At 44.4% G+C, this 26,678-nt stretch overlaps 1 protein-coding gene across 2 annotated transcripts in view; it reads left to right on the top strand.

Annotated features, from left to right (window-relative positions):
- LOC141174108 (catalase-like) overlaps positions 1-26,678 on the top strand; it is a 49,109-nt gene that overhangs the window by 1,779 nt on the left and 20,652 nt on the right. For both annotated transcript variants that reach the window (XM_073658775.1, XM_073658776.1), the window contains exons 2-9: positions 6,688-6,859; positions 8,037-8,147; positions 9,834-9,964; positions 12,272-12,376; positions 13,179-13,304; positions 13,648-13,839; positions 23,697-23,849; positions 24,770-24,911. In XM_073658775.1, coding sequence (XP_073514876.1) covers positions 6,688-6,859; positions 8,037-8,147; positions 9,834-9,964; positions 12,272-12,376; positions 13,179-13,304; positions 13,648-13,839; positions 23,697-23,849; positions 24,770-24,911 — 1,132 coding nt within the window. The remainder of the gene's footprint in view (positions 1-6,687; positions 6,860-8,036; positions 8,148-9,833; positions 9,965-12,271; positions 12,377-13,178; positions 13,305-13,647; positions 13,840-23,696; positions 23,850-24,769; positions 24,912-26,678) is intronic.

Raw genomic sequence — 26,678 nt, 5'->3', positions numbered from 1 at the left:
CCACGGATAGAGCACGCACACATTCTAATTTACGGCGCTGTTCACATGTCTGTGTGTTTTCATACATTGTTTCTGTGTATAACTCATGGAGATGTTCGTTTTTCTCTGTTATCACTGATGAAACGTGCAAATATAAGTCTATGGGTTCGTGGACCAGAGAAGCTTTGTAGTTTATTTATCCATCCGTGTAAAACACTGACGGTAAAAATGGACACACGGACCAAACACATGACATCGGTACCATTTTTTTCACATAAATATTTAAACACGGACGTGTGAAGGAGGCCTGTGCGCACATTAAGTATTTGCTGCAGAAATTTCTGCACCATTTCTGCATCTCTTGGCAGGAAAAACAGAGTAAAATACGCCCATTTTTGCCATGTTTTTGTTGTGTTATTGCCGATTTTTTTTTTTTTTTTTCCCCACTCATTAGTATGGGTGAAATCTAATGCAAAAATTTACATGCTGCAGATTTAAGTTTGCAAGTAAAAAAATAAGGAATGGGTGCATGAGACTTCAATAATGTCATTGTCATTGCTGAGACTTTGGAAATCCTTCGGGTTTTGTGACAAAACTGTGCAGAAAAAAAGACAAAAACTGCAATGTATGTACAGACCCTTACAGTGAGCCAAAGTTTTGTCTAAAATTTGCACTTGTTTATTGGCATTGACATCATTACCAGGGCCGATAATTGGGAAAGAGCAGTCTTACGAATGCAGACCATTTTCATGTGTCAGATTTGATTTTCACCCATTTTTGGTCCATATACTGTATATATAATAGACATGTACATTTCCAAGCTTCTCCAACCAATTAGTAAGTAAAAAAATTTGTCTCGGCAGACACATAGTTGGTATTTTATTTTTTTACAGTCACTTGATATATTATCATCTTTGTCTAGCAAATTAGATGAAAAAATAAAAAAAAGTGACATGTGGCAGGTTTAGTTATCCTGCTCTTCCCAGCACTATCAACAGAATACATTTGCTGTTTGCTGATCTTGTGTTTTACTAATCCAGAATATATAGTGTGACACTTCCTTCTAAAAAACAGCTCCGCGCCTGTCCTCAGGTTGTATCTGGTATTGCAGGTCAGCTTTACAGAAGGAAATGGGACTAAGCTGCAGTTAGAGACATAACCTGAGGACAGGGGTGGTGCTGTTTTTCTCGTCCTGTACAGCTCTGTTCAGCCCATTACTGCAGAGTCACTATAACTTATTTATCTAATGAGGCAGACGGCAGAAGCTGGAAGATAAATGGCACCGCAGGCTTCGTGAATTATAACTGCCTTCTGGCCTGTTTTCGGGTTTAGTTTTTACACTTTTTATTGTGGAGTAAAAATGAGCTGGTAACGCGATTCTCCAGGACGGTACAATTATGGTGATACCAAAACTTTTTAAAAATATTTTAGCAGTTAAAAAAAAAAAATAATTTTTGTTTTGTCGCTATGTTCTGAGATCCATAACTTTACTTTTCCATTAATGGAGCTGTATGAGGACTTGTTTTTTCCATGGCGAGAAGTCACTTCCATTAGTATAATTTTGGGGTACATATTTTATTATCCCTTTTGTATTAGCTTTTTTTGCAGCGGTGATGAAAAGAATAAACCAGTAATTCCAGTGTTCAGATTATTATTTCTTTACAATATTTACCTTACGGGTTTAGTAATTTTGTATTTCGATTGGTTAGACTTTTTTAGTTTTTTGCTTTTTTTATATAGAATATAAAAAAAATTATATTTATATATATATTTACTATTTTTTAAATATTTTGGGAAAAACTTATTACTTTAACTTATTCACAAGAGCACCAATATGGTGGTTGAAAGGGACAATGTGTGCTGGAACAGTCACCCCACCGTGACAACGCCACTGAAATACCACTGTCAGCGATTGCTTGTGGTTGAACAGCTACATCGTGTTGCTACTGTTAGAGGCAGGTGACGGCTGTATAACACAGGCAACATCTGCCCTGCATGGAGAAAGCTTAGTTTCAGAGTCTGTGCGCTGTACACAGTACACCTACGCTCCCTCCATGACAGTGCGTCATAGGGAAGATGGTAATAAAAGTTTGGCGCCCCCAAGCACGCGACTTGCACACTAAGGGCTCATTCACACTTGCAAATAAATTAGTCTAATACAATCCGATAAAAAAATCGGATTGCATTCGGACTAATGTTACTCTGATTCGGTGCTCATCTGCATTCTTTTTTTCAGATCGGATCGAGATCGGACTGAAAAAAAAAAACTAAAGCGCAGCTTGCTGTAATTGCATGTGAAAGTTTGATGGCACACACCCATATAAGTCTAAGGCTGTGTGTCAAACATCACACTGCACTCTGATATCACCCGAGTGCAGTGCAATGGAGGAGATGGAGAAATTACTTTCTCTGTCTCCTCCGCACCTGTGCTCCGATTCCGTCATGCGAGAGGATCAGAGCACTGACACTCGGGTCACGCTCGGAGCAGAGCAGGATTCGAGTGTCATTAGCGCATCGCATCGGATGTGATTCGTTAATGGGACTCCGGCCTAAGTATCAAAATCGCATGAGTGAATTGGCTATGTGATGACTGCTGGAACCGGCAAACAGAGCTGAATCCTGACCGTGAGTATATTATATGCTGTTAAGATCGGCATGATACAGGGCTTCATTTTATAATTGTAGGGCTTGTCAAGGTTTGAGATGAAAGTCTGCAGTCACTTCAAGTGACTTCTGAATTCTCACAGCGCATGCACTTCACACTTTCAGGATTCTTCCTTGCTGGTGGCAAGAGTGGACGGTCATGTCAGCACAAGTATGAGAATTGTATACTTCTGGCCCCATTCCAACTAGACATGTCCAACTTTGCTCAATTCATGTTCATTGAGTAAGGCCATGCATGACTAGTTGGCATGTGACCGCATATCTACAAATCACCAGTAGGAGAGAATCCAGATAGTGCACACTGTGAGAATCCAGAAGTCTGCAGTCACAGAGAATGACTGCAGACTCATCGCAAACTTGCATAACCCCTTTAATGCACCTAACATAAATAAAAATATGAGAATTAGTCAGTATCACAAATAACATTTACCTCCAGGTACCTGATAGATGACGTCTCTGGAGTCATTCTCTTTTCTTCTTCATCTTGTCCAGATGCTATGGTGACTTTTCTCATCCACAGCCCGTCTCAGCAGACCTCCATCTTCTCCGGTCTTCCTACACGACGCCCTTAAAGATAGCAGTGGCATTATAATGCTCCTAAATAAAAATATCTGCCCTATGCTGAGCCCCTCAATATACAGTTGCCCCTCACTATATTCCCTGCACAAAATATGACCCCCCACACTGTCTCTCTTATGGTACATGTGTCCATGGGTGTGTCAGATGTGACAGGCAGTCGCCCTGCAGTTGGTTGCAGGAGATCTCTACGTTTGGCATTACAGACATCTTAGAGGCTGGCTGTCTCTGGGACCCAGCAGCTACCTCCCTCTGGCTAATTAGCTCCCTGGCCTAGGTGTATAAATTTTGCCTGCTGTGTCTGACAGGGAGGTGCCGGCGAAATTCATTACTACTTGTGAGGCTTTAGCAAGGGAGTACTTTGTCCTCTTTGGAGCTTGGGGCCGTGTACGCATTTGTCTGGAGTCGTCTAAAGCTAAGCAATTCCCCCCCGTTTGCCTACCCTTGTTGTCTATAGAGTTTAGTGGAGATCGACTAGTGCTCATCTCCTCCCCTCCCTAGCCTTAGCCATATGTTAGCGAAAGACAGGGCGAGGCACGCGTGCGGCGATTGGTGAAGAGCCAAAATAGGGACGATAGTTGAGACAGTGTGACACTAGACCAGACTAGGAGGTCTCCACACACCCCTTTCCCTAGTGTCTGGGCTCCCTTTGCCTCTTCCCTCTGTGTTGCACTAAGTCTTTCCCACATCCTGCGTGACAACATACTCTCCACACTGCCCTCTCCTTTCCGTACTGGGCCCCCTCTTCACACTATCATCACACTGTGTCCCCCCCTATAGGGCCCATTCTCTATACTGTGACCCCTCATCAGACTCCCCCCTACTTGGCTTACTGTCCCATCCTGGCTGTGACCTTACACTGTCCTCAAATACTACCCCACCCCACACTATTCAGTCTCTATTCTGTGCCCACTCACCCTTTTCTGCCCCTATCCAGTCTCCTCACACTATTCCCCTCAATAGCCTCCTCACACGTTTCCCCCTTCCTCCTCATATTGACTCCTCTCACATCCCCTCTTCTAACCATACTGTCTCCCCATATATTTACCCCTTCACTCTCCATACAGCCTCCTCACACATCCCCCCCCCCAACTCCCCATACTGTGTCTGCACATGACGCGCCCCCTGGGCCGTGCGTGTGTGTTAAAATACCCGGAGCCGGGCCTCTGTGCGGCGCTGGGGTTTGTAGTCTCCGTGGCGGCGACCCGGTCCCGTGCCTCAGGGCGGTCAAACCAGTTGCGGATCTGTCTCCTTGGTTTTGTAATGCTTAAATGTCCGACTACGCCACCCGTGGATTGCGGTCACTGAGAACCGCTGCTGCGTGGCAGACCGCTGAGGCTGATGTAGTGTGCACAGCAGAGGGTAGTATAACTCCCCATGGGAGGAGTATAGCCTCAGGGCAGTGAGTGCTGATGGTGGGGGTGATGGTGCGCGGGAGCAACAGTAATGACTCCGAGTCCAGTGATGCAGTCCATGGTCTTTACTCACAGTTTTACACTCCAAGCCACTTCTGCAGGTGATGGCTGCCCACGTCGTGCTGTGCTCACCAGGTGAGGGACTCGGCCAACTCCCAGGTACCTTTGGAATACTTTCCAGGACCCCCTTCGTGTGTCCTTTCTCTGGCCTGTCGTACCCCACAATTGACCACGTTTCTGTCCAGCTGCCTCGGGCCTTGGCGGGCAAACGTATGTTCCGTTTCCCTGGGTCCTATGTGGTGCCTTCCTAACGGGTGTAGTGGGGGGCCGTGCACGTACAGTGCCACGGCCTCCGGTTGCTAGCTGAGGGTTGTTGCTCTCCTCCACTAGATGAGGGATCCGGTTCCCTTTCTTGGCCTGACCCCCCTACTCTGGTAGCGGCGGGCGTGTGGTGGCGGCTGGCCGGTCCGCACCCCTGGGGTCCCTTCAGTCTTCTCCTAGAGCTTCCTCCGTTCCTCTCCTCTCCTTTCCTCTCCTCCAGGACCAGGCCTTGAGACTTGGCCTGCCTGCGGAGCAGAGCCCATGCAGAGCCTCTGCTCCCAGCCTCCTTCTCTCTCTGCTCTCTCCCACTTTCTACTCCCTGACTCTAAGATGGTGCCCACCATATATACTCCCCTATACAGTGCACCCTGGATCTTCTCTCCCCACCCACACACTACCGGGTTCCCCCTTTCTAGGTGTTCCCTCCCCCCACTCCAGCCAGGGACAGGGGCAGTTGTGCTCACTCTTGGGAGCATTGTCGCCCTGTCCCCCGGAAATGTGGTGTAGTGCATGTGGGTGTTAGGGTCCTGAGCCACACTCCATCCTTACCTGGAAGTGAGATATCACACCTCTGGGTGAGATGCAATACCTCTGTAGCGACCGAAACCTCGGGGCGCTACACACACATCCCATCACCCTCGCTCCCCATACTGTGTCAGTATACATTTTCCCCCTCGTTACTGATAATGTGCCAGACTCGCTCCCCATACTGTGTCCGCATACATTCTCCCCTTTCGCTCCCCATACTCTGTTCGTACCCATCCCCCGCATTCCATGTCTGCACCAATCCCCACCTTATACATTCCCCCCCTGACTCCCCATACTGTGTCTGCACACATCCCATCACCCTCACTCCCCATACTGTGTCAGCATACATTTTCCCCCTTTCGCTCCCCATACTCTGTTCATACCCATCCCCCCCTCGCTCCTCATACTGTGTCAGCATACATTTTCCCCCTCTTTACTGATAATGTGCCTGCACCCATACCCAGACTCGCTCACCATACTGTGTCCGCATACATTCCCCCCTTTCACTCCCCATACTCTGTTCGTACCCATTCCCCCCCCTCGCTCCTCATACTGTGTCTGCATTGATGACTGTATAAGTCAATAAGCAGTGAGCTCTCCCTAGTGGTGGCTGTATAAGTCTATATGCCACAAGCTCCCCCTAGTGGTAGCTGCATTAGTCCATATGCAGTGAGCTCCTCTTAGTAGTGGCTGTATAAGTCTATGCAGTGAGCTCCCCCTAGTGGCAGCTGCATTAGTCCATATGCAGTGAGCTCCTCCTAGTAGTGGCTGTATAAGTCTATGCAGTGAGCTCCCCCTAGTGGCAGCTGCATTAGTCCATATGCAGTCTGCTCCTAGTGGTGAGGATTTGGAGCTTGGTGGCTGAAGAAATAAAGTTTTGACCAAAATAAAAATGAATGAAGAATAATTTTAAGGATGGCTGTGAATAAAGAGGAGGGGTCACAAAGATATTAGTTCCTTCCACCATATAATTCTGGGACAGGAGTCATGGTCTTCCTTTATATCACTTGTGTGAAAAATGGGAAAGTTCCTTACAGTTTTCCCGATTGCTGCATGCTCTGTGATTGGAATTCTTCTTTGTATCCACCAGGAAATAGAACCTTCAAATCTTGCAGTTTTCAAATGTTCATATAAACTTTTTCGTCTTCTGTCATTAAACAACAGGTATGAGAATCTCAGGTAACTTTAATGTGATTGCCTCTAGGGGTCTTCTGTCCTCACCACCGGGGCAGGCATTCCCACAGGGGACAAGCTGAATATCCTAACTGTGGGCCCGACGGGGCCACTGCTGGTCCAGGACACTGTATTTATAGATGAGATGGCCCATTTTGACCGGGAAAGGATCCCTGAAAGAGTAGTGCATGCTAAAGGAGCAGGTGAGCATAACCGCAATGGAGTACACATACTCTGGGTCTTATGGTGTGACATAAAGCTGTGAAATATATCTTTTATTATTGGAATGTCTCACCTTCCATGGCTTCCGGGTGCCAGAACAGCCTATTTTAGTTTCTGCAGACTCTTTATAAATGTCACAAACCTCTTCAGTCCCTGAAATATAAAAAATAAAGGAAGGAGAGAAGAGGAGGGGGATGCAGCTGCAGGTTTTTTTTTTTTGAGACTGCATGCTGTGGGAAGGGAAAGATAAGAAGATTTATGGAAACACTGAACAGAAAAAAATGTGCATTTTCAGAAGGCCAAGATGGAAAAATTGCGAGACATATGATAAGTTGTCTCAGAGCTAGTGGGTGAAGAGTAGCAGCAATGATGTTTCCCATACACGGCACACGCAGACGCAGAAAATAATTCCTGCTCTCTTGTCTCTATGCAACACTTGTTCAGGAGCAGCAGCATGGAGGACATTTTGCAGAAGTAGTGCGAAGTGTAGCTGTGAATCCAGCTATGGGGCGAGATAAAACACTTATTAAAAAGCAACAGCATGGTGGACATTATACAGCAATACTGAGCAGTATAGCTGTTAATCCAGCTATTGGTTAAGATAAAACACTTACTAGAAAGCAGCTGAACAATCGGTACAATTTCTTCTCTTTCTCACTCTGCTCCCCGCTTCTCCTCCTCTTTTCCTTTCCACAAACTCTCCATAAATGACTCATAAGTGGAAAAATAGGCTTATTTTCCCTAACAAGATATATTACAATGTTTCTAATATTCACACTATGTACTATTGATTTATGCAAACTTTGTTGAAACGACAGCACAAATAAGACAACCCTTAAAAATGTTAAAGTTCTGCCTATGTTCAGTCACCACTAGGGGGAGCACACTATCATTATTAAGATCAGTATATAAGACATGCACTTATCTCCCTCTAGTGGTGGCTGCAGAAAACTTCAGAATTTTAAAGCTTTGTATTAACCACATTCTGAATGGTCTTGACCTTCTCAAATGGATAGATGGAAGTTTGGAGTTGCTGGAACTTCTAGTTCTCCTCAATCTGCACCATTTCAAGATGACAAGACAAGAGAACCCAGGATGATATTTGGGGCCTATAGAAACAAGCTGCACACATTTCTCCTATGTGTCTTCTCATTTCAGGAGCATTTGGATATTTCAAAGTCACCCATGACATCACCCAGTACACGAAAGCCAAAGTGTTTGAGTGCATTGGGAAGAAAACCGATATTGCTGTGAGGTTTTCTACTGTAGGTAAGACCCCATTACATGGACTTAAAATCAGGCCCTTGCTGTAGTTTATTTTTTTCATTTAATTTTGCTTTGCTATTTTCTACAATAAGGATCAATGGAGAAAACTTGCACAAACGTCACTTCTAGAGCATCCTGAAAATTAAAGGGATTGTCCACTTTGAACTACTTTTCGTGGCTTTGTCAGGTCACCTATACGAGGGCAGCATATGATGCAGGGGGATACCCTGAGCTCATGGATATAAAGTTTTCTATTACTTTTTTCTTTCATTTTGATATAAAAAGTTTCTTAAGTGTTACCAGGACTCATAAAAAAAGCCTGTGAGTCCTCCTAACCCCGTCCACATACAGAATGATTGACAGCTGTATATATATATATATATATATATATATATATATATATATATATATATATATATTTAAACAGTATTACCTAATTTTGTCTGGTCATGCTCCCGATTTAGCATTTACACATTATCTAGTTCCATTTTCTGACCCTCCTAGTCTTTATCCTGGCATCCCCAAGACTCCAGGACACAAGGACCCTGATTACTGGGAGGTTTTATGCAGGAGCCGAAAAATTTGCTGACTTTTCCGGGAATCCAAGACGTCTCATTTTTTTTTGTAGGAGCCGCCAAGACTCCTGTGAGACTTGAAAAGTATGCTACAAACTCACCCAGGGAAGACTGTCAATCACTATATGTGGGCGGGGCAACGAGGACTCACAGGCTTTTTTCTATGAGAAAACCTACATAAGAAGGAAATTCCAAAATCTAAAGAGATATAATAGCCCACGAATACCACAAAAATATATATACACCCCAAAAATCTGTATAGTTACTATAGAAATATTTTATTAATGTTGAAATATACAACCAATAAAAATAAAAACACAAAACAAAAGGATAATATGAAAAAATTGATGAAAAAGAGGGAGGGGGATTGGACGTTCCCTAATAGAGTAAATGGGATCAAGAAGTAGCTAGTGGCTGACAATATAGAAATATAGGACAATTAATGACATGAACAATATAAATAAATAATAAATAACTAAAAATGTGTAGTTAATAAAGTATGATTAAATAAATGTCTAGTAAGAAATGAAAAATATACAGTATATATCATGAGTATATTGCACAAAGCCAAAATGAGGTAGCAAAATAGAAGATGTCAAGGTATATAAAGGTACATATTATAAATATATATTTATATATTCTAAATATATAAATAGAGCTGACCATAAAGGGCACGTCACAACCTCCTCTCCACAACTCCAACGCACGTTTCGCTACCGCTTCATCAGGGAGTTTTTCTATGAATCCTGGCTTCATTTCAGCCACTTTCTACGTAAAATATTAAATAATAATCACAAAAAACTATATATCCCCGAACTCAACCCCTTCCATTCTATCCTATGCTTCGCACTGGTTAGAGACCTGAGGACACCACTTAAAGGGCAGAAAGCAGGGATGAATGGGGTTCTCTGCATTGTTCCCTCCTCTTTTACTCAGAAAAGAGAGCTGCTGCTGAGTCCCTCTCTCTGAAGACCAGAAGTCACTTTTTTTTAGCAATACTAGTTGATGGCTGTTTCTTCCAGACTATACAAGCGAAGCTGCAACTGTTCAGGCCGGACAACCTCCTAATGATATGCACTTAAACCCAATGTCCTATTGTCTTTGCACCCAAAAGCTGGAGAACTTGGATCCGCTGACACCATCCGTGACCCACGAGGATTCGCAGTAAAGTTCTACACAGATGAAGGCATTTGGGATCTTGTGGGCAACAACACCCCAATATTCTTTATTCGGGATCCGATTCTGGTAAGTTGGACAGTCTGGGCACCTGGTGAAACCTGCGCTAATAATGAAAATAGGCACCTGGTGTAACCTGCGCTAATAATGAAAATGGGCACCTGGTGTATCCTGTACTAATGATGAAAATGGGCACCTGGTGAAACCTGCGCTAATAATGAAAATAGGCACCTGGTGTAACCTGCGCTAATAATGAAAATGGTTACCTGGTGTATCCTGTACTAATGATGAAAATGGGCACCTGGTGTAACCTGTACTAATGATGAAAATGGGCACCTGGTGTAACCTGTACTAATGATGAAAATGGGCACCTGGTGTATCCTGTGCTAATAATGAAAATGGGCACCTGGTGTATCCTGTACTAATAATGAAAATGGGCACCTGGTGTAACCTGTAGTTATAATGAAAATGGGCACCTGGTGTAACCTGTACTAATAATGAAAATGGGCACCTGGTGTATCCTGTACTAATAATGAAAATGGGCACCTGGTGTAACCTGTACTAATAATGAAAATGGGCACCTGGTGTATCCTGTACTAATAATGAAAATGGGCACCTGGTGTAACCTGTACTAATAATGAAAATGGGCACCTGGTGTAACCTGTACTAATAATGAAAATGGGCACCTGGTGTATCCTGTACTAATAATGAAAATGGGCACCTGGTGTAACCTGTACTAATAATGAAAATGGGCACCTGGTGTATCCTGTACTAATAATACTAATAATGAAAATGGGCACCTGGTGTAACCTGTACTAATAATGAAAATGGGCACCTGGTGTAACCTGTACTAATAATGAAAATGGGCACCTGGTGTATCCTGTGCTAATAATGAAAATGGGCACCTGGTGTATCCTGTGCTAATAATGAAAATGGGCACCTGGTGTAACCTGTACTAATAATGAAAATGGGCAACTGGTGTAACCTGTACTAATAATGAAAATGGGCACCTGGTGTAACCTGTACTAATAATGAAAATGGGCACCTGGTGTAACCTGTACTAATCATGAAAATGGACACCTGGTGTATCCTGTGCTAATAATGAAAATGGGCACCTGGTGTAACCTGTACTAATCATGAAAATGGGCACCTGGTGTATCCTGTGCTAATAATGAAAATGGGCACCTGGTGTAACCTGTACTAATCATGAAAATGGGCACCTGGTGTATCCTGTGCTAATAATGAAAATGGGCACCTGGTGTAACCTGTACTAATAATGAAAATGGGCACCTGGTGTATCCTGTGCTAATAATGAAAATGGGCACCTGGTGTAACCTGTACTAATAATGAAAATGGGCAACTGGTGTAACCTGTACTAATAATGAAAATGGGCACCTGGTGTAACCTGTACTAATAATGAAAATGGGCACCTGGTGTAACCTGTACTAATCATGAAAATGGGCACCTGGTGTATCCTGTGCTAATAATGAAAATGGGCACCTGGTGTAACCTGTACTAATAATGAAAATGGGCACCTGGTGTATCCTGTGCTAATAATGAAAATGGGCACCTGGTGTAACCTGTACTAATCATGAAAATGGGCACCTGGTGTATCCTGTGCTAATAATGAAAATGGGCACCTGGTGTAACCTGTACTAATAATGAAAATGGGCACCTGGTGTATCCTGTGCTAATAATGAAAATGGGCACCTGGTGTAACCTGTACTAATAATGAAAATGGGCACCTGGTGTATCCTGTGCTAATAATGAAAATGGGCACCTGGTGTAACCTGTACTAATAATGAAAATGGGCACCTGGTGTATCCTGTACTAATAATGAAAATGGGCACCTGGTGTATCCTGTACTAATAATGAAAATGGGCACCTGGTGTATCCTGTACTAATAATGAAAATGGACACCTGGTGTAACCTGTACTAATAATGAAAATGGGCACCTGGTGTATCCTGTACTAATAATGAAAATGGGCACCTGGTGTATCCTGTGCTAATAATGAAAATGGGCACCTGGTGTAACCTGTACTAATAATGAAAATGGGCACCTGGTGTATCCTGTACTAATAATGAAAATGGGCACCTGGTGTATCCTGTACTAATAATGAAAATGGACACCTGGTGTATCCTGTACTAATAATGAAAATGGGCACCTGGTGTATCCTGTGCTAATAATGAAAATGGGCACCTGGTGTAACCTGTACTAATAATGAAAATGGGCACCTGGTGTATCCTGTGCTAATAATGAAAATGGGCACCTGGTGTAACCTGTACTAATAATGAAAATGGGCACCTGGTGTAACCTGTACTAATAATGAATATGGGCACTTGGTGTAATCTGCTCTAATAATGTTCTCTGTGCAGTTTCCATCCTTCATACACAGTCAGAAAAGGAACCCACAGACACATCTGAAGGACCCTGATATGGTTTGGGACTTCTGGAGCCTCCGACCGGAGTCCCTGCACCAGGTGAGTATTATCCTTTGGGGAAATTAAACAAGTGAGGTTAAAAACAGGTGCAAAAGATTGCGCACAATTTCCAATGTCCTTATCTAAATAAAGGAGATTTCGCATGGTGTCTTTCTGGCCGAGGGCCACACCTCACACCCCGAGGCCTGATAACTTGTTGTTGAGTCCAGTGCCTCTTGCACCTCTGTCCTCACCATCCGTATCTTTCTAATACAGAGGTCATTTTCATATTTACATTCGCACAAGTGGTGTACAGCCCTTATACAATATATCTGTCTCCATGGTAACAGACTACAAACCAACCCTGTGTAGTCTGATGTGTTTCTCCACTCATCCTTCCTGCGCTTCTTGCTAGCAACGCCCAGAACAGGGAGCAGATGGAAGACATTTAGGCCGCGGTCACATCGGCAGGCAGATTCCCACTAAATGACACAACCTGAGACCCCCTTTATATGTTGACAGATCTGATAATGCTTTGTTCAGCAGAAAACACCATGCAGGTAAATACAGAGCGTGCAGGTTCACACAACACTGGGATGGTCAATAGTCTGTGACCGTGTAAACACATAGGTCTGCATGGGAGCTGTATACATAAAACGGTAGAAGAGTCCTAATCGAGACTATTGCAAAATTATTTTTAGATGCATTTAATCAATATGGCTAAAAGCTTGTACAAACTATGAGATTGATGATCTGTCTGATAACCTAAGGATAGATCATCAATATTTTACTCCAGGAAAAGTCCTTTATGAAAGTTTATTGTACCATGGATTGCTTTTGATCCTTTCTTCTCCTGCCCCAGGTGGCTTTCTTATTCAGCGATCGCGGCATCCCTGATGGGTATAGGTTTATGAACGGGTACGGATCTCACACCTTCAAACTGGTCAACGCCAAAGGAGAAGCCGTGTACTGCAAATTCCACTACAAGGTGGGCTTCCTGCATGGGAGATTATAGAGGGGATGGACAGGTGGGGGCCGAGTGAGGTCCGGTATTAGTCTCTGACCCACAGACTTGCATTGGTGAGATTGATCTGAGAATCGGACATGTGAACTATGCCATAGAATATAATGGGCACGAGATCTATCTGTAAAAGCACCGATAAAACTTGTATGCAAAAAAACGGATTAGTTGCTTTCTGTGTAATCTTCTCACGCCGTCCTCATTCCCTTTCTGTTACGATCCTAAGACCTATTACAATGATCATTTCTGACCATCTCCGTGTATCACGGGTCCACATGTGGCGGTAAAAGATATTGTGAATTTCCTGCAGTCCTATCAAGGCATCAAGAATCTGTCGGTGGAAGAAGCGGACAGACTAGTGGTAAAAGATCCTGATTACGCCATCCGGGACTTATTCCAGGCCATTGCTAAGAAGGAATTCCCATCGTGGACCATGTACATCCAGGTCATGACGTTCAAGCAGGCCGAGCTGTGTCCTTTCAATCCATTTGACCTCACCAAGGTGAGTGATGGCCGCTTCTCTGTGTGTATTGTCTGGGCCATAAATCTGCACGGTTATTACTGCAGAATTTGGAAGATCGGCAGCCAGGCGTCAGGTTATAGTGTCACCCAACTGTCCTAAAACATTACTTATCTTTTGCTTAGCTACATCCTGTATTATACGCCAGAGCTGCACTCACTATTGTGCTGGTGCAGTCACTGTGTACATACATTACATTACTGATCCTGAGTTACATCCTGTATTATACTCCAGAGCAGCACTCACTATTCTGCTGGTGCAGTCACTGTGTACATACATTACACTACTGATCCTGAGTTACATCCTGTATTATACTCCAGAGCTGCACTCACTATTCTGCTGGTGCAGTCACTGTGTACATACATTACACTACTGATCCTGAGTTACATCCTGTATTATACTCCAGAGCAGCACTCACTATTCTGCTGGTGCAGTCACTGTGTACATACATTACACTACTGATCCTGAGTTACATCCTGTATTATACTCCAGAGCTGCACTCACTATTCTGCAGATGCAGTGACTGTGTACATACATTACATTACTGATCCTGAGTTACATCCTGTATAATACTCCAGAGCAGCACTCACTATTCTGCTGGTGCAGTCACTGTGTACATACATTACACTACTGATCCTGAGTTACATCCTGTATTATACTCCAGAGCTGCACTCACTATTCTGCTGGTGCAGTCACTGTGTACATACATTACATTACTGATCCTGAGTTACATCCTGTATTATACTCCAGAGCTGCACTCACTATTCTGCTGGTGCAGTCACTGTGTACATACATTACATTACTGATCCTGAGTTACATCCTGTATTATACTCCAGAGCTGCACTCACTATTCTGCTGGTGCAGTCACTGTGTACATACATTACATTACTGATCCTGAGTTACATCCTGTATTATACTCCAGAGCTGCACTCACTATTCTGCTGGTGCAGTCACTGTGTACATACATTACACTACTGATCCTGAGTTACATCCTGTATTATACTCCTGAGCTGCACTCACTATTCTGCTGGTGCAGTCACTGTGTACATACATTACATTACTGATCCTGAGTTACATCCTGTATTATACTCCAGAGCTGCACTCACTATTCTGCTGGTGCAGTCACTGTGTACATACATTACATTACTGATCCTGTACTGATCCTGAGTTACATCTTGTATTATACCCCAGAGATGCACTCACTATTCTGCTGGTGCAGTCACTGTGTACATACATTACATTACTGATCCTGAGTTACATCCTGTATTATACTCCAGAGCTGCACTCACTATTCTGCTGGTGCAGTCACTGTGTACATACATTACATTACTGACCCTGTACTGATCCTGAGTTAAATCCTGTATTATACCCCAGAGCTGCACTCACTATTCCGCTGGTGCAGTCACTGTGTACATACATTACATTACTGATCCTGAGTTACATCCTGTATTATACTCCAGAGCTGCACTCACTATTCTGCTGGTGCAGTCACTGTGTACATACATTACATTACTGATCCTGAGTTACATCCTGTATTATACTCCAGAGCTGCACTCACTATTCTGCTGGTGCAGTCACTGTGTACATACATTACATTACTGATCCTGTACTGATCCTGAGTTACATCCTGTATTATACCCCAGAGCTGCACTCACTATTCCGCTGGTGCAGTCACTGTGTACATACATTACATTACTGATCCTGTACTGATCCTGAGTTACATCCTGTATTATACTCCAGAGCTGCACTCACTATTCTGCTGGTGCAGTCACTGTGTACATACATTACATTACTGATCCTGTACTGATCCTGAGTTGCATCCTGTATTATACCCCAGAGCTGCACTCACTATTCTGCTGGTGCAGTCACTGTGTACATACATTACATTACTGATCCTGAGTTACATCCTGTATTATACTCCAGAGCTGCACTCACTATTCTGCTGGTGCAGTCACTGTGTACATACATTACATTACTGATCCTGAGTTACATCCTGTATTATACCCCAGAGCTGCACTCACTATTCCGCTGGTGCAGTCACTGTGTACATACATTACATTACTGATCCTGTACTGATCCTGAGTTACATCCTGTATTATACCCCAGAGCTGCACTCACTATTCCGCTGGTGCAGTCACTGTGTACATACATTACATTACTGATCCTGTACTGATCCTGAGTTGCATCCTGTATTATACCCCAGAGCTGCACTCACTATTCTGCTGGTGCAGTCACTGTGTACATACATTACATTACTGATCCTGAGTTACATCCTGTATTATACTCCAGAGCTGCACTCACTATTCTGCTGGTGCAGTCACTGTGTACATACATTACATTACTGATCCTGAGTTACATCCTGTATTATACTCCAGAGCTGCACTCACTATCCTGCTGGTGCAGTCACTGTGTACATACATTACATTACTGATCCTGAGTTACATCCTGTATTATACTCCAGAGCTGCACTCACTATTCTGCTGGTGCAGTCACTGTGTACATACATTACATTACTGATCCTGTACTGATCCTGAGTTACATCCTGTATTATACTCCAGAGCTGCACTCACTATTCTGCTGGTGCAGTCACTGTGTACATACATTACACTACTGATCCTGAGTTACATCCTGTATTATACTCCAGAGCTGCACTCACTATTCTGCTGGTGCAGTCACTGTGTACATACATTACATTACTGATCCTGAGTTACATCCTGTATTATACTCCAGAGCTGCACTCACTATTCTGCTGGTGCAGTCACTGTGTACATACATTACATTACTGATCCTGAGTTACATCCTGTATTATACTCCAGAGCTGCACTCACTATTCTGCTGGTGCAGTCACTGTGTACATACATTACATTACTGATCCTGAGTTACATCCTGTATTATACTCCAGAGCTGCACTCACTATTCTGCTGGTGCAGTCACTGTGTACATACATTACACTACTGATCCTGAGTTACATCCTGTATTATACTCCTGAGCTGCACTCACTATTCTGCTGGTGCAGTCACTGTGTACATACATTACATTACTGATCCTGAGTTACATCCTGTATTATACTCCAGAGCTGCACTCACTATTCTGCTGGTGCAGTCACTGTGTACATACATTACATTACTGATCCTGTACTGATCCTGAGTTACATCTTGTATTATACCCCAGAGATGCACTCACTATTCTGCTGGTGCAGTCACTGTGTACATACATTACATTACTGATCCTGAGTTACATCCTGTATTATACTCCAGAGCTGCACTCACTATTCTGCTGGTGCAGTCACTGTGTACATACATTACATTACTGACCCTGTACTGATCCTGAGTTAAATCCTGTATTATACCCCAGAGCTGCACTCACTATTCCGCTGGTGCAGTCACTGTGTACATACATTACATTACTGATCCTGAGTTACATCCTGTATTATACTCCAGAGCTGCACTCACTATTCTGCTGGTGCAGTCACTGTGTACATACATTACATTACTGATCCTGAGTTACATCCTGTATTATACTCCAGAGCTGCACTCACTATTCTGCTGGTGCAGTCACTGTGTACATACATTACATTACTGATCCTGTACTGATCCTGAGTTACATCCTGTATTATACCCCAGAGCTGCACTCACTATTCCGCTGGTGCAGTCACTGTGTACATACATTACATTACTTATCCTGTACTGATCCTGAGTTACATCCTGTATTATACTCCAGAGCTGTACTCACTATTCTGCTGGTGCAGTCACTGTGTACATACATTACATTACTGATCCTGTACTGATCCTGAGTTACATCCTGTATTATACCCCAGAGCTGCACTCACTATTCCGCTGGTGCAGTCACTGTGTACATACATTACATTACTGATCCTGTACTGATCCTGAGTTGCATCCTGTATTATACCCCAGAGCTGCACTCACTATTCTGCTGGTGCAGTCACTGTGTACATACATTACATTACTGATCCTGAGTTACATCCTGTATTATACTCCAGAGCTGCACTCACTATTCTGCTGGTGCAGTCACTGTGTACATACATTACATTACTGATCCTGAGTTACATCCTGTATTATACTCCAGAGCTGCACTCACTATTCTGCTGGTGCAGTCACTGTGTACATACATTACATTACTGATCCTGAGTTACATCCTGTATTATACTCCAGAGCTGCACTCACTATCCTGCTGGTGCAGTCACTGTGTACATACATTACATTACTGATCCTGAGTTACATCCTGTATTATACTCCAGAGCTGCACTCACTATTCTGCTGGTGCAGTCACTGTGTACATACATTACATTACTGATCCTGTACTGATCCTGAGTTACATCCTGTATTATACTCCAGAGCTGCACTTACTAATTCGCTGGTGGAGTCACTATGTACAGTGAGTACGGAAAGTATTCAGACCCTTTTAAAATTTTCACTCTTTGTTTCATTGCAGCCATTTGGTAAATTATAAAAAGTTCATTTTTTTTCTCATTAAAGTGCACTCTGCGCCCCATCTTGACTGAAGAAAAAACAGAAATGTAAATTTTTTTGCAAATTTATTAAAAAAGAAAAACTGAAATATCACATGGTCATAAGTATTCAGACCCTTTGCTCAGACACTCATATTTAAGTCACATGCTGTCCATTTCCTTGTGATCCTCCTTGAGATGGTTCTACTCCTTCATTGGAGTCCAGCTGTGTTTAAACTGATAGGACTTGATTTGGAAAGGCACACACCTGTCTATATAAGACCTCACAGCTCACAGTGCATGTCAGTCCAAATGAGAATCATGAGCACAAAGGAACTGCCCAAGGAGCTCAGAGACAGGATTGTGGCAAGGCACAGATCTGGCCCAGGTTATAAAAGAATTTCTGCATTACTCAAGGTTCATAAGAGCACAGTGGCCTCCATAATCGTTAAATGGAAGAAGTTTGGGACCACCAGAAGTCTTCCTAGACCTGGCCGTCCAGCCAAACTGAGCAATCGTGGGAGAAGAGACTTCGTGAGAGAGGTAAAGAAGAACCCCAAGATCACTGTGGCTGAACTCCAGAGATGCAGTAGGGAGATGGGAGAAAGTTCCACCAAGTCAACTATCACTGCAGCCCTCCACCAGTCGGGCTTTTATGGCAGGGTGGCCCGACGGAAGCCTCTGCTCAAAAGCAGAAGGCCAGCTTAGAGTTTGCTCAAAAACACATGAAGGACTCCCACACTATGAGAAATTAGATTCTCTGGTCTGATGAGACGAAGATAGAACATTTTGGTGATAATTCTAAGCGGTATGTGTGGAGAAAACCAGGCTCTGCTCACCACCTGCCCAATACAATCCCAACAGTGAAACATGGTGGTGGCAGCATCATGCTATGGGGGTGTTTTTCAGCTGCATGGACAGAATGACTGGTTGCAATTGAAGGAAACATGAATGCGGCCAAGTACAGAGATATCCTGGATGAAAACCTCTTCCAGAGTGCTCTGGACCTCAGACTTGGCTGAAGGTTCACCTTCCAACAAGACAATGAAGAATGGCAGAGGATCCCCAAATCCAGGTATGAAAAACTTGTTGCATCATTCCCAAGAAGACTCATGGCTGTACCAGCTCAAAAGGGGGCTTCTACTCAATACTGAGCAAAGGGTCTGAATACTTATGACTATGTGATATTTCAGTTTTTCTTTTTTAATACATTTGCAAAAATTTCTACATTTCTGTTTTTCTTTCAGTCAAGATGGGGTGCAGAGTGTACTTTAATGAGAAAAAAATGAACTTTTTAGAATTTACCAAATGGCTGCAATGAAACAAAGAGTGAAAAATTTAAAGGGGTCTGAATACTTTCCGTACCCACGGTACATAATGATGTGGCCAATAGTTTTAAGGCTGACACAAGGTTTGGTGCTTCAGTGTCTTTAGATCTTTTCATCATATGTTTCTCTTGTTACTGAAGTACAATTATAAACTTTTCATAAGTTTTTACACTTTTATTGCCAAATTCATGAAGTTTCTGTGACGCCTCAATATTCCCAGCGCTGCCCCTTATTTCTCCTGACTTCTGCCCTTCCCTCGGCAGATGGATGTCGGCTTCTGGGCAGATCCTGACTGATGGCCGCCCGTTTTTGTCTCATTGGAGTTCAGACTTTATCACAGTATCTGGGTTTCTGTTTTGTCGTCTTTTGAGGACTGACCGCAGGTTCTCAATAGGATTAAGATCTGGGGAGTTTCATGGACTCAAAATGTCACTGTCTTGTTCCCTCAGCCTCTTAGTTATCACTTTTGCCTTTTGACCTGGTCTCCATCATGCTAGAAAAAAAATCATCACCTCATTGTCCTGGATGATGGGAGAAGTTGCTTTTGGAGGAGGTTGAGATCCCGTTCTTTATTCATGGCCATGTTCTAAAGCAAAATAGTGAGCGTCCACTCCATGGATGAAACGCAAGCCCACACATGAATGGCGTCCTGAAATCATTCTTGTGGGGGGGGGGGGGCTTCTTATCCATGGAGAGGGATCACTCACAATTATACCTAAGACTACGGCCTTGAGTACAGAAAGGGATCTAAACCTCTTCCGAGAGCAACTTCCTCCATCATCCAGGTCTATGTTGTGGTGATGCTTTTTCCAGCATGACGGAGACCAGGTCATGAGCCAAAAGTGATAACTAAATGGCTCAGAACAAAACTGTGAAATTTTGGATCCCGGAAACTGCCCAGATCTTAATCCCATTGAGAAACTGCGGTCAATACTTTATAAAAATAAAGATTATTATTATTAAAAAAATAAGCGGGGGGCATACCGTACCCTCTAAGGATCTATCTATAATTACTGTATATTACCGGAATCATATTAATGGACATGATCTCCATCCTTGGAGGTCAGAGCCTCACTATCACAACACTGTTGCAGGATATCCCAGAGCTAGGGGCTCTTTCCCTAGCCCTCAAGCTAGGGGGCGTCCTAGTCTATCCCTGCTCCCCGGATTACTTCTGAAGGTGAAGACGCCGGGGCCACGTGCCTTGCTGTGCTCTTAGATCAACCCTTAAATCTGTCCACCCAGGGAAGTGGGGAGTAGAATAAACCAACCTGACGTACAGGGTTAAGTGAAAATACCAATCAGAAAAAAACTGCATTCACAAATAACAGAGTGGAACACCGGGGAGTTAAGGAAGGAAAAAACAAATAGGAGAGGATGAGGATGAGCACACAAACAAAACTCCAAGCAACATTCTTCTGAACAACTCTCCAAACAATAAACACCTCCAACTCCAGAACCAGGCAGTATGAACTAACACTGGCAATCCCTGAGTATATATAGCAGAGGGGAGTGGCCGACACTGAACAGCTGAGACCATCAAAACTGGAAAGCTCCAGGAGCTCTCAACTGAACAGATTAACCCCTGCACTGCTAGAAGAAACCTGCACTGTTTAATATGATGGTGAAGTGCTTCTAATCAGTGCTGGAGTATGGGAAATCAGACACCGCAGTCTTCTGGCCCCTCTCTGTCGCGGTAAACCCGTGACACTTGCACACAATACAAGGATCTGTACTTGTATAATACCTAAAGCGGCTCAGATTTCCTAATGCGAAGTCACCCTCTGTTATCACGGGTAGAATTTCTAAGACTTTGAGAACAGAGTAATAATCTGACAGCTGCGGATCAGTGGTAACACGATAATAGAAAACTCCGGATCTGTAATGTGACCAATAAAGAAGGGCCCAAACACCTTCAATAGCTTTCATCTGAAATCTGTTCCTACCGTTACCCTCCCCGCACTTACACATGCACGCTCAAGGTGGACTACATCCAGGGCCAGCGTAAGGGGGTGGCAAACTGGTCAAATGCCCAGGATCCCACCACCAAAAGGGGCCCCCTGCTTCTGCAACCCCTTTATGAAGTGCATAGAGGATGTACAGCATTACTTCTACATCTGTGTATTTTCAATGAGCAGAAAGGGAGTATTTTAGTGATATATTAGGGCATCCCCAATGGCATGCGAATACAAAACACATAATTTATTCTGGAGCAATGCTGTATAAGAGGGGCACAGAGCGAATATTGCTGCACCCTCTGTAGCGTGCACCGAACATGCACTGGTTCCCAGACAAGAAATGAAAGTTTAAGAAAAGTTCATCCAACATGGAGGCACTCTAACTTTAACGTTGCACGACTGCAGAACTTTTCCAAAACTATGCAAAGTCTCTGGTCTCTTCACCTTTCCTGAGCTCGTGTCACTCCTGGGCATCACACCTACATGGTCACTGGCAATCACTTGCTCCCAATCTCAGTGAGGGTCACTCCTACACCTGCGGCTGCTCTCTGTGTCAGTCGGTGTATTTGTGCTTCCAGCCCTCCTGGGCATTACACCTACATGGTCACTGGCAATCACTTGCCCCCAATCTCAGTGAGGGTCACTCCTACACCTGAGGCTGCTCTCTGTGTCAGTCGGTGTATTTGTGCTTCCAGCCCTCCTGGGCATTACACCTACATGGTCACTGGCAATCACTTGCCCCCAATCTCAGTGAGGGTCACTCCTACACCTGCGGCTGCTCTCTGTATCAGTCAGTGTATTTGTGCTTCCAGCCCTCCTGGGCATCACACCTACATGGTCACTGGCAATCACTTGCTTCCAATCTCAGTGAGGGTCACTCCTACACCTGCGGCTGCTCTCTGTGTCAGTCGGTGTATTTGTGCTTCCAGCCCTCCTGGGCATTACACCTACATGGTCACTGGCAATCACTTGCCCCCAATCTCAGTGAGGGTCACTCCTACACCTGCGGCTGCTCTCTGTGTCAGTCGGTGTATTTGTGCTTCCAGCCCTCCTGGGCATTACACCTACATGGTCACTGGCAATCACTTGCCCCCAATCTCAGTGAGGGTCACTCCTACACCTGCGGCTGCTCTCTGTATCAGTCAGTGTATTTGTGCTTCCAGCCGTCCTGGGCATTACACCTACATGGTCACTGGCAATCACTTGCCCCCAATCTCAGTGAGGGTCACTCCTACACCTGCGGCTGCTCTCTGTATCAGTCAGTGTATTTGTGCTTCCAGCCGTCCTGGGCATTACACCTACATGGTCACTGGCAATCACTTGCCCCCAATCTCAGTGAGGGTCACTCCTACACCTGCGGCTGCTCTCTGTATCAGTCGGTGTATCTGTGCTTCCAGCCTTCCTGAGACACAGTCTTTTCCACCATGCTTTACTGTCATAGCTACCTTACATGGCATGCATTGCCCTGTTTTCCCGGCTCCTTTCTCCTCTCAGGTGGACACTTTCTATCAGTAATGTTTCCTCTCCTCTACGTATGATCTGTCTTTTAGGCCTGGCAAAGTTGCAGAGGAAATATTCCCCCTGTAACCCGGTGCAGCAAACAGTTGAGGATGTTTTTCCACTACTCAATAACATGGCTTTTGCTCAGCACACAGGCTTGTAGCTTTGCTGCCTGGGATCTCCATGATATTGATCCAAGTATGAAATTTAGATCTTAATCCATCATAATCCTCATCATTTAACAAGTGTATAATTTCCCCATCAGTTGTATTGCGTCATAAGAACTTGTGTCTGAAGGGAACCAGCGCTACAGCCCCCCATGAGAATCCCAGAGCTGCCGTCATTTAATAAAAACGAGCTGCAATACCAGTAGCAACCTTTGGACAGGGGTGGCGCTGCTTTATGAAGACTATAAACATTTTTCTAATCTCTTTTATCAAATAGATCATGTTCTTTTAGGCTCTTTTTTTGTGAAACTATAGAATGAGACGACGAGATGAACACAAAGGGTAGCAGTATAGGATGATGAGCAGATTTAGTATTTACCATATTATTATTATTATTTTTTTTTTTTGCAAATCTAAGGTCTGGCCTCATAAAGATTACCCCCTCATCCCCGTGGGTAAGCTGGTGCTCAACAGGAACCCTAAGAATTACTTTGCAGACGTGGAGCAGATCGCATTCGCCCCCAGCAACATGCCCCCCGGGATAGAGCCGAGCCCGGACAAGATGCTGCAGGTGAGAGGGGCTGCTGGGATTCTCGGGCAGCACATTATTCATTTATTCACATTATTAAAAGTGTTTTCCGATTGCAAACATTAGGGGCATAGCCGAAACGGAAGGAATATCTCATAATTTGGGGTCCCGCTCCTATTGCAATCTGATGGATAGCTGGCGACATCCCGTGCCAAAATGCACCAAGAAGCACAGACGGTCGTCCAGGATTAGAAAAACATGGCTGCTTTCTTTCACCAACAGCGCCCCTCCTGGCCCATGGCTTGAGTGTGATATTACAACTCAGCTCCATTCACTTCAATAGGGCTGAATTTCAATACCAGACACAACCCATGATCAGTGGGGGCGCTGTTTGTGAAATAAAGCAGCCCTGTTTTTTTTTTTTTTTTCTAAACTTGGACAACCCCTTTAAGGTCCACTTATACCGATGAGCCCTTGTACCTGATCATCGACCTGAGCCAGAAAAAAAGAGCTCAGAGTCTGTTTCTCGTGGCTCAGACCACTGCTGCCACCACCGCCAATGTTCCCGCTAGTGGATAGTAAGAAGTGGTATTATGTCGCCATCTAATGTCAGAGCATGCAATTACATCTGCACCTATCCTACCGGTTTTTAGGACCTATCATTGTCATAAGTAGTTTGCTTAGAAGCCTGGATCTGGATAATCAGCGACCCAAGATCTGCCCCTTTACCCTTGAAGAAGGTGCTGGCACAACTCCACAGATAAAGGGCAATATACGGCGAGATGCCACAGAATTAATTGCCACTGAGTGTAATAGAAAACCACATCCGTTGCCCCATTCTGTCTGGATATAGCCCTGGTGGCAAGTGGGCATTTATAGCAATAGTTGGGTATAGAGCTGGAGCTTGTACTGACCTGAAGGTGTTAAATATGATTGCATTAATCTATGTCTCTGTCTTATAGGGGCGCCTCTTCTCCTACCCAGACACACACAGGCATCGCCTTGGCGCTAATTATTTACATCTACCAGTCAATTCCCCTGGGAGGTGCGCCAAAGTCTCCAACTACCAGCAGGACGGCCCTATGTGCATCTACAGTGCCCCAAGTAAGCGCCACGCTGAGGGTATAATGGCTGTCTGGTCCTATAGCTACGGAGCCTGGGTCTCACTTGTGCCCAGTTGTGTGGCTCTATGGGTGCATTGGTAATAGCTGTACCTGCCCCTTAGTGCCCATATGTCAGATAAGAGTAATAAAGTCGTATGTGTGATGTGCAATGCCTTGGGATACCCTGGGGTTACATATTTTGCATTAGGGTTTAGATAAGAAACCTCATTGGCACGGGTGTGCCCACAGGAAAGGGAATGTATAAATAGATAAGTAATAATAATAATATTACCCCCCTCCCCGAAAAAAAAAAGATCATAACTGCAGTACTAAGCCTTGACCACAAGGTGTGCTGTTAAACATAAATAGTGTTGAGCCACCCCCGTAGTGTTCGAGTTCGGTTCGGTTCGTCGAACACCTTCGAACACCGTTAAAACAAATGGCAGGCAAACAAAAACACATAGAAACACATAGAAAACACCTTCAAAGGTGTCCAAAAGCTGACAAACTGCTCAGAAGACACAACTAACACATGGAAAAGTGACAAGTACATATAGTCATGCGAAAAGAAAAGAGGTGGAGGAGTAAAAGGAGGGGGAGACACAGATATAGGCATGTCATGCCCTTCTAAAATCCAAAAAGTGAGAAGCCGACACGTTCAGTCCACTCCTGCCCGTGCCACCTCCGTGTCGCCGGGTTTGTGCCAGAGCCGCGGTGAACCCTGATGGCCAGCCCCCCTCTCCCAATACTGGTGCCTGTCCGCTGGTGGGTCGAGCGAGCCCCCCTGTGGTGGAGGCAGCTCTAAGCTTTTTAATTTAAATTGTCCCTCTAATTTGAATGAATACACTTTAAATCCATTTACAAGGATCTATTGGAGGGCAAGTCTCATGCCAGCAGCCGCGTAATTCCAGCTCCAGTAGCGTCCACTAAAGCTGCTGCAGTTAAAAAGCTTTTATAAGGATCGAGCTCGGCTGTCCACCGCAAGGCATCCTACTGCCAGTCCCAGCCCCTATGCCTTGGGGTGCCTCCTGATGCTCTTCACTGAGTATCCCGTGGTCCCGAAGCATTTCCTTTGAAAAAATGAAGTGTCCAAACTACAGGTGGTGTAGCTTGCTTAACAGCCGGGATAATCCGCTGACTAGCAGACACTGCTACTAGGCACAAAGTATTTCCTGGGCTAGATGCAGTTAAAAATTTGTAATTAGATACTCTCGTTGGATGCTGAGAAAGCATTCCATAGAGTCTCCTGGCACGCCATATATGATTCTCTTAAAAAGCTTGGGGTAGGGGTCTAGGGAACCCTTTTATAGCCAAAATCACGGCCCTGTATCACAATACGTCACCTAGGCTGAAGATAAATGGAACTGTAGCACCCTGAGGGCTCGGTTGCTACAGAGGTATTGCACCTCACCCAGAGGTGTGATATCTCACTCTCAGGTAAGGATGGAGTGTGGATCAGGACCCGACACCTGCATGCATTACACCACATTGCCGTGGGGCAGGGCGACCAATATGCCTCTGAGATGGGCACGACAGTCCCTGTCCCTGGCTGGAGTGGGGGGAGGGAACACTGAGGAAGGGGAACCCTGTAGTGCAGGAGCAGGGAGGAAGCAGTTCCTGGGTGCATTGAGAAGGGAGTATAAAAGGTGAGCACCATCTTAGTTCAGTGCAGAGAAGTCTGAGCAGAAGTGGCAGAGAGCAGGGGCTCTGCATGAGCTCTGCTCCGGAGGCGGGCCTAGTAACAGAGGCCCAGGCTTGGAAGAGGGAG

Source organism: Phyllobates terribilis, unplaced genomic scaffold (genome assembly GCF_046119375.1).
Source record: "Phyllobates terribilis strain yellow unplaced genomic scaffold, ASM4611937v1 Scaffold_13__5_contigs__length_258822181, whole genome shotgun sequence".
NCBI classification, from domain to species: Eukaryota; Metazoa; Chordata; class Amphibia; order Anura; family Dendrobatidae; genus Phyllobates; species Phyllobates terribilis.
This window is presented reverse-complemented; position numbering and strand designations above follow the sequence as displayed.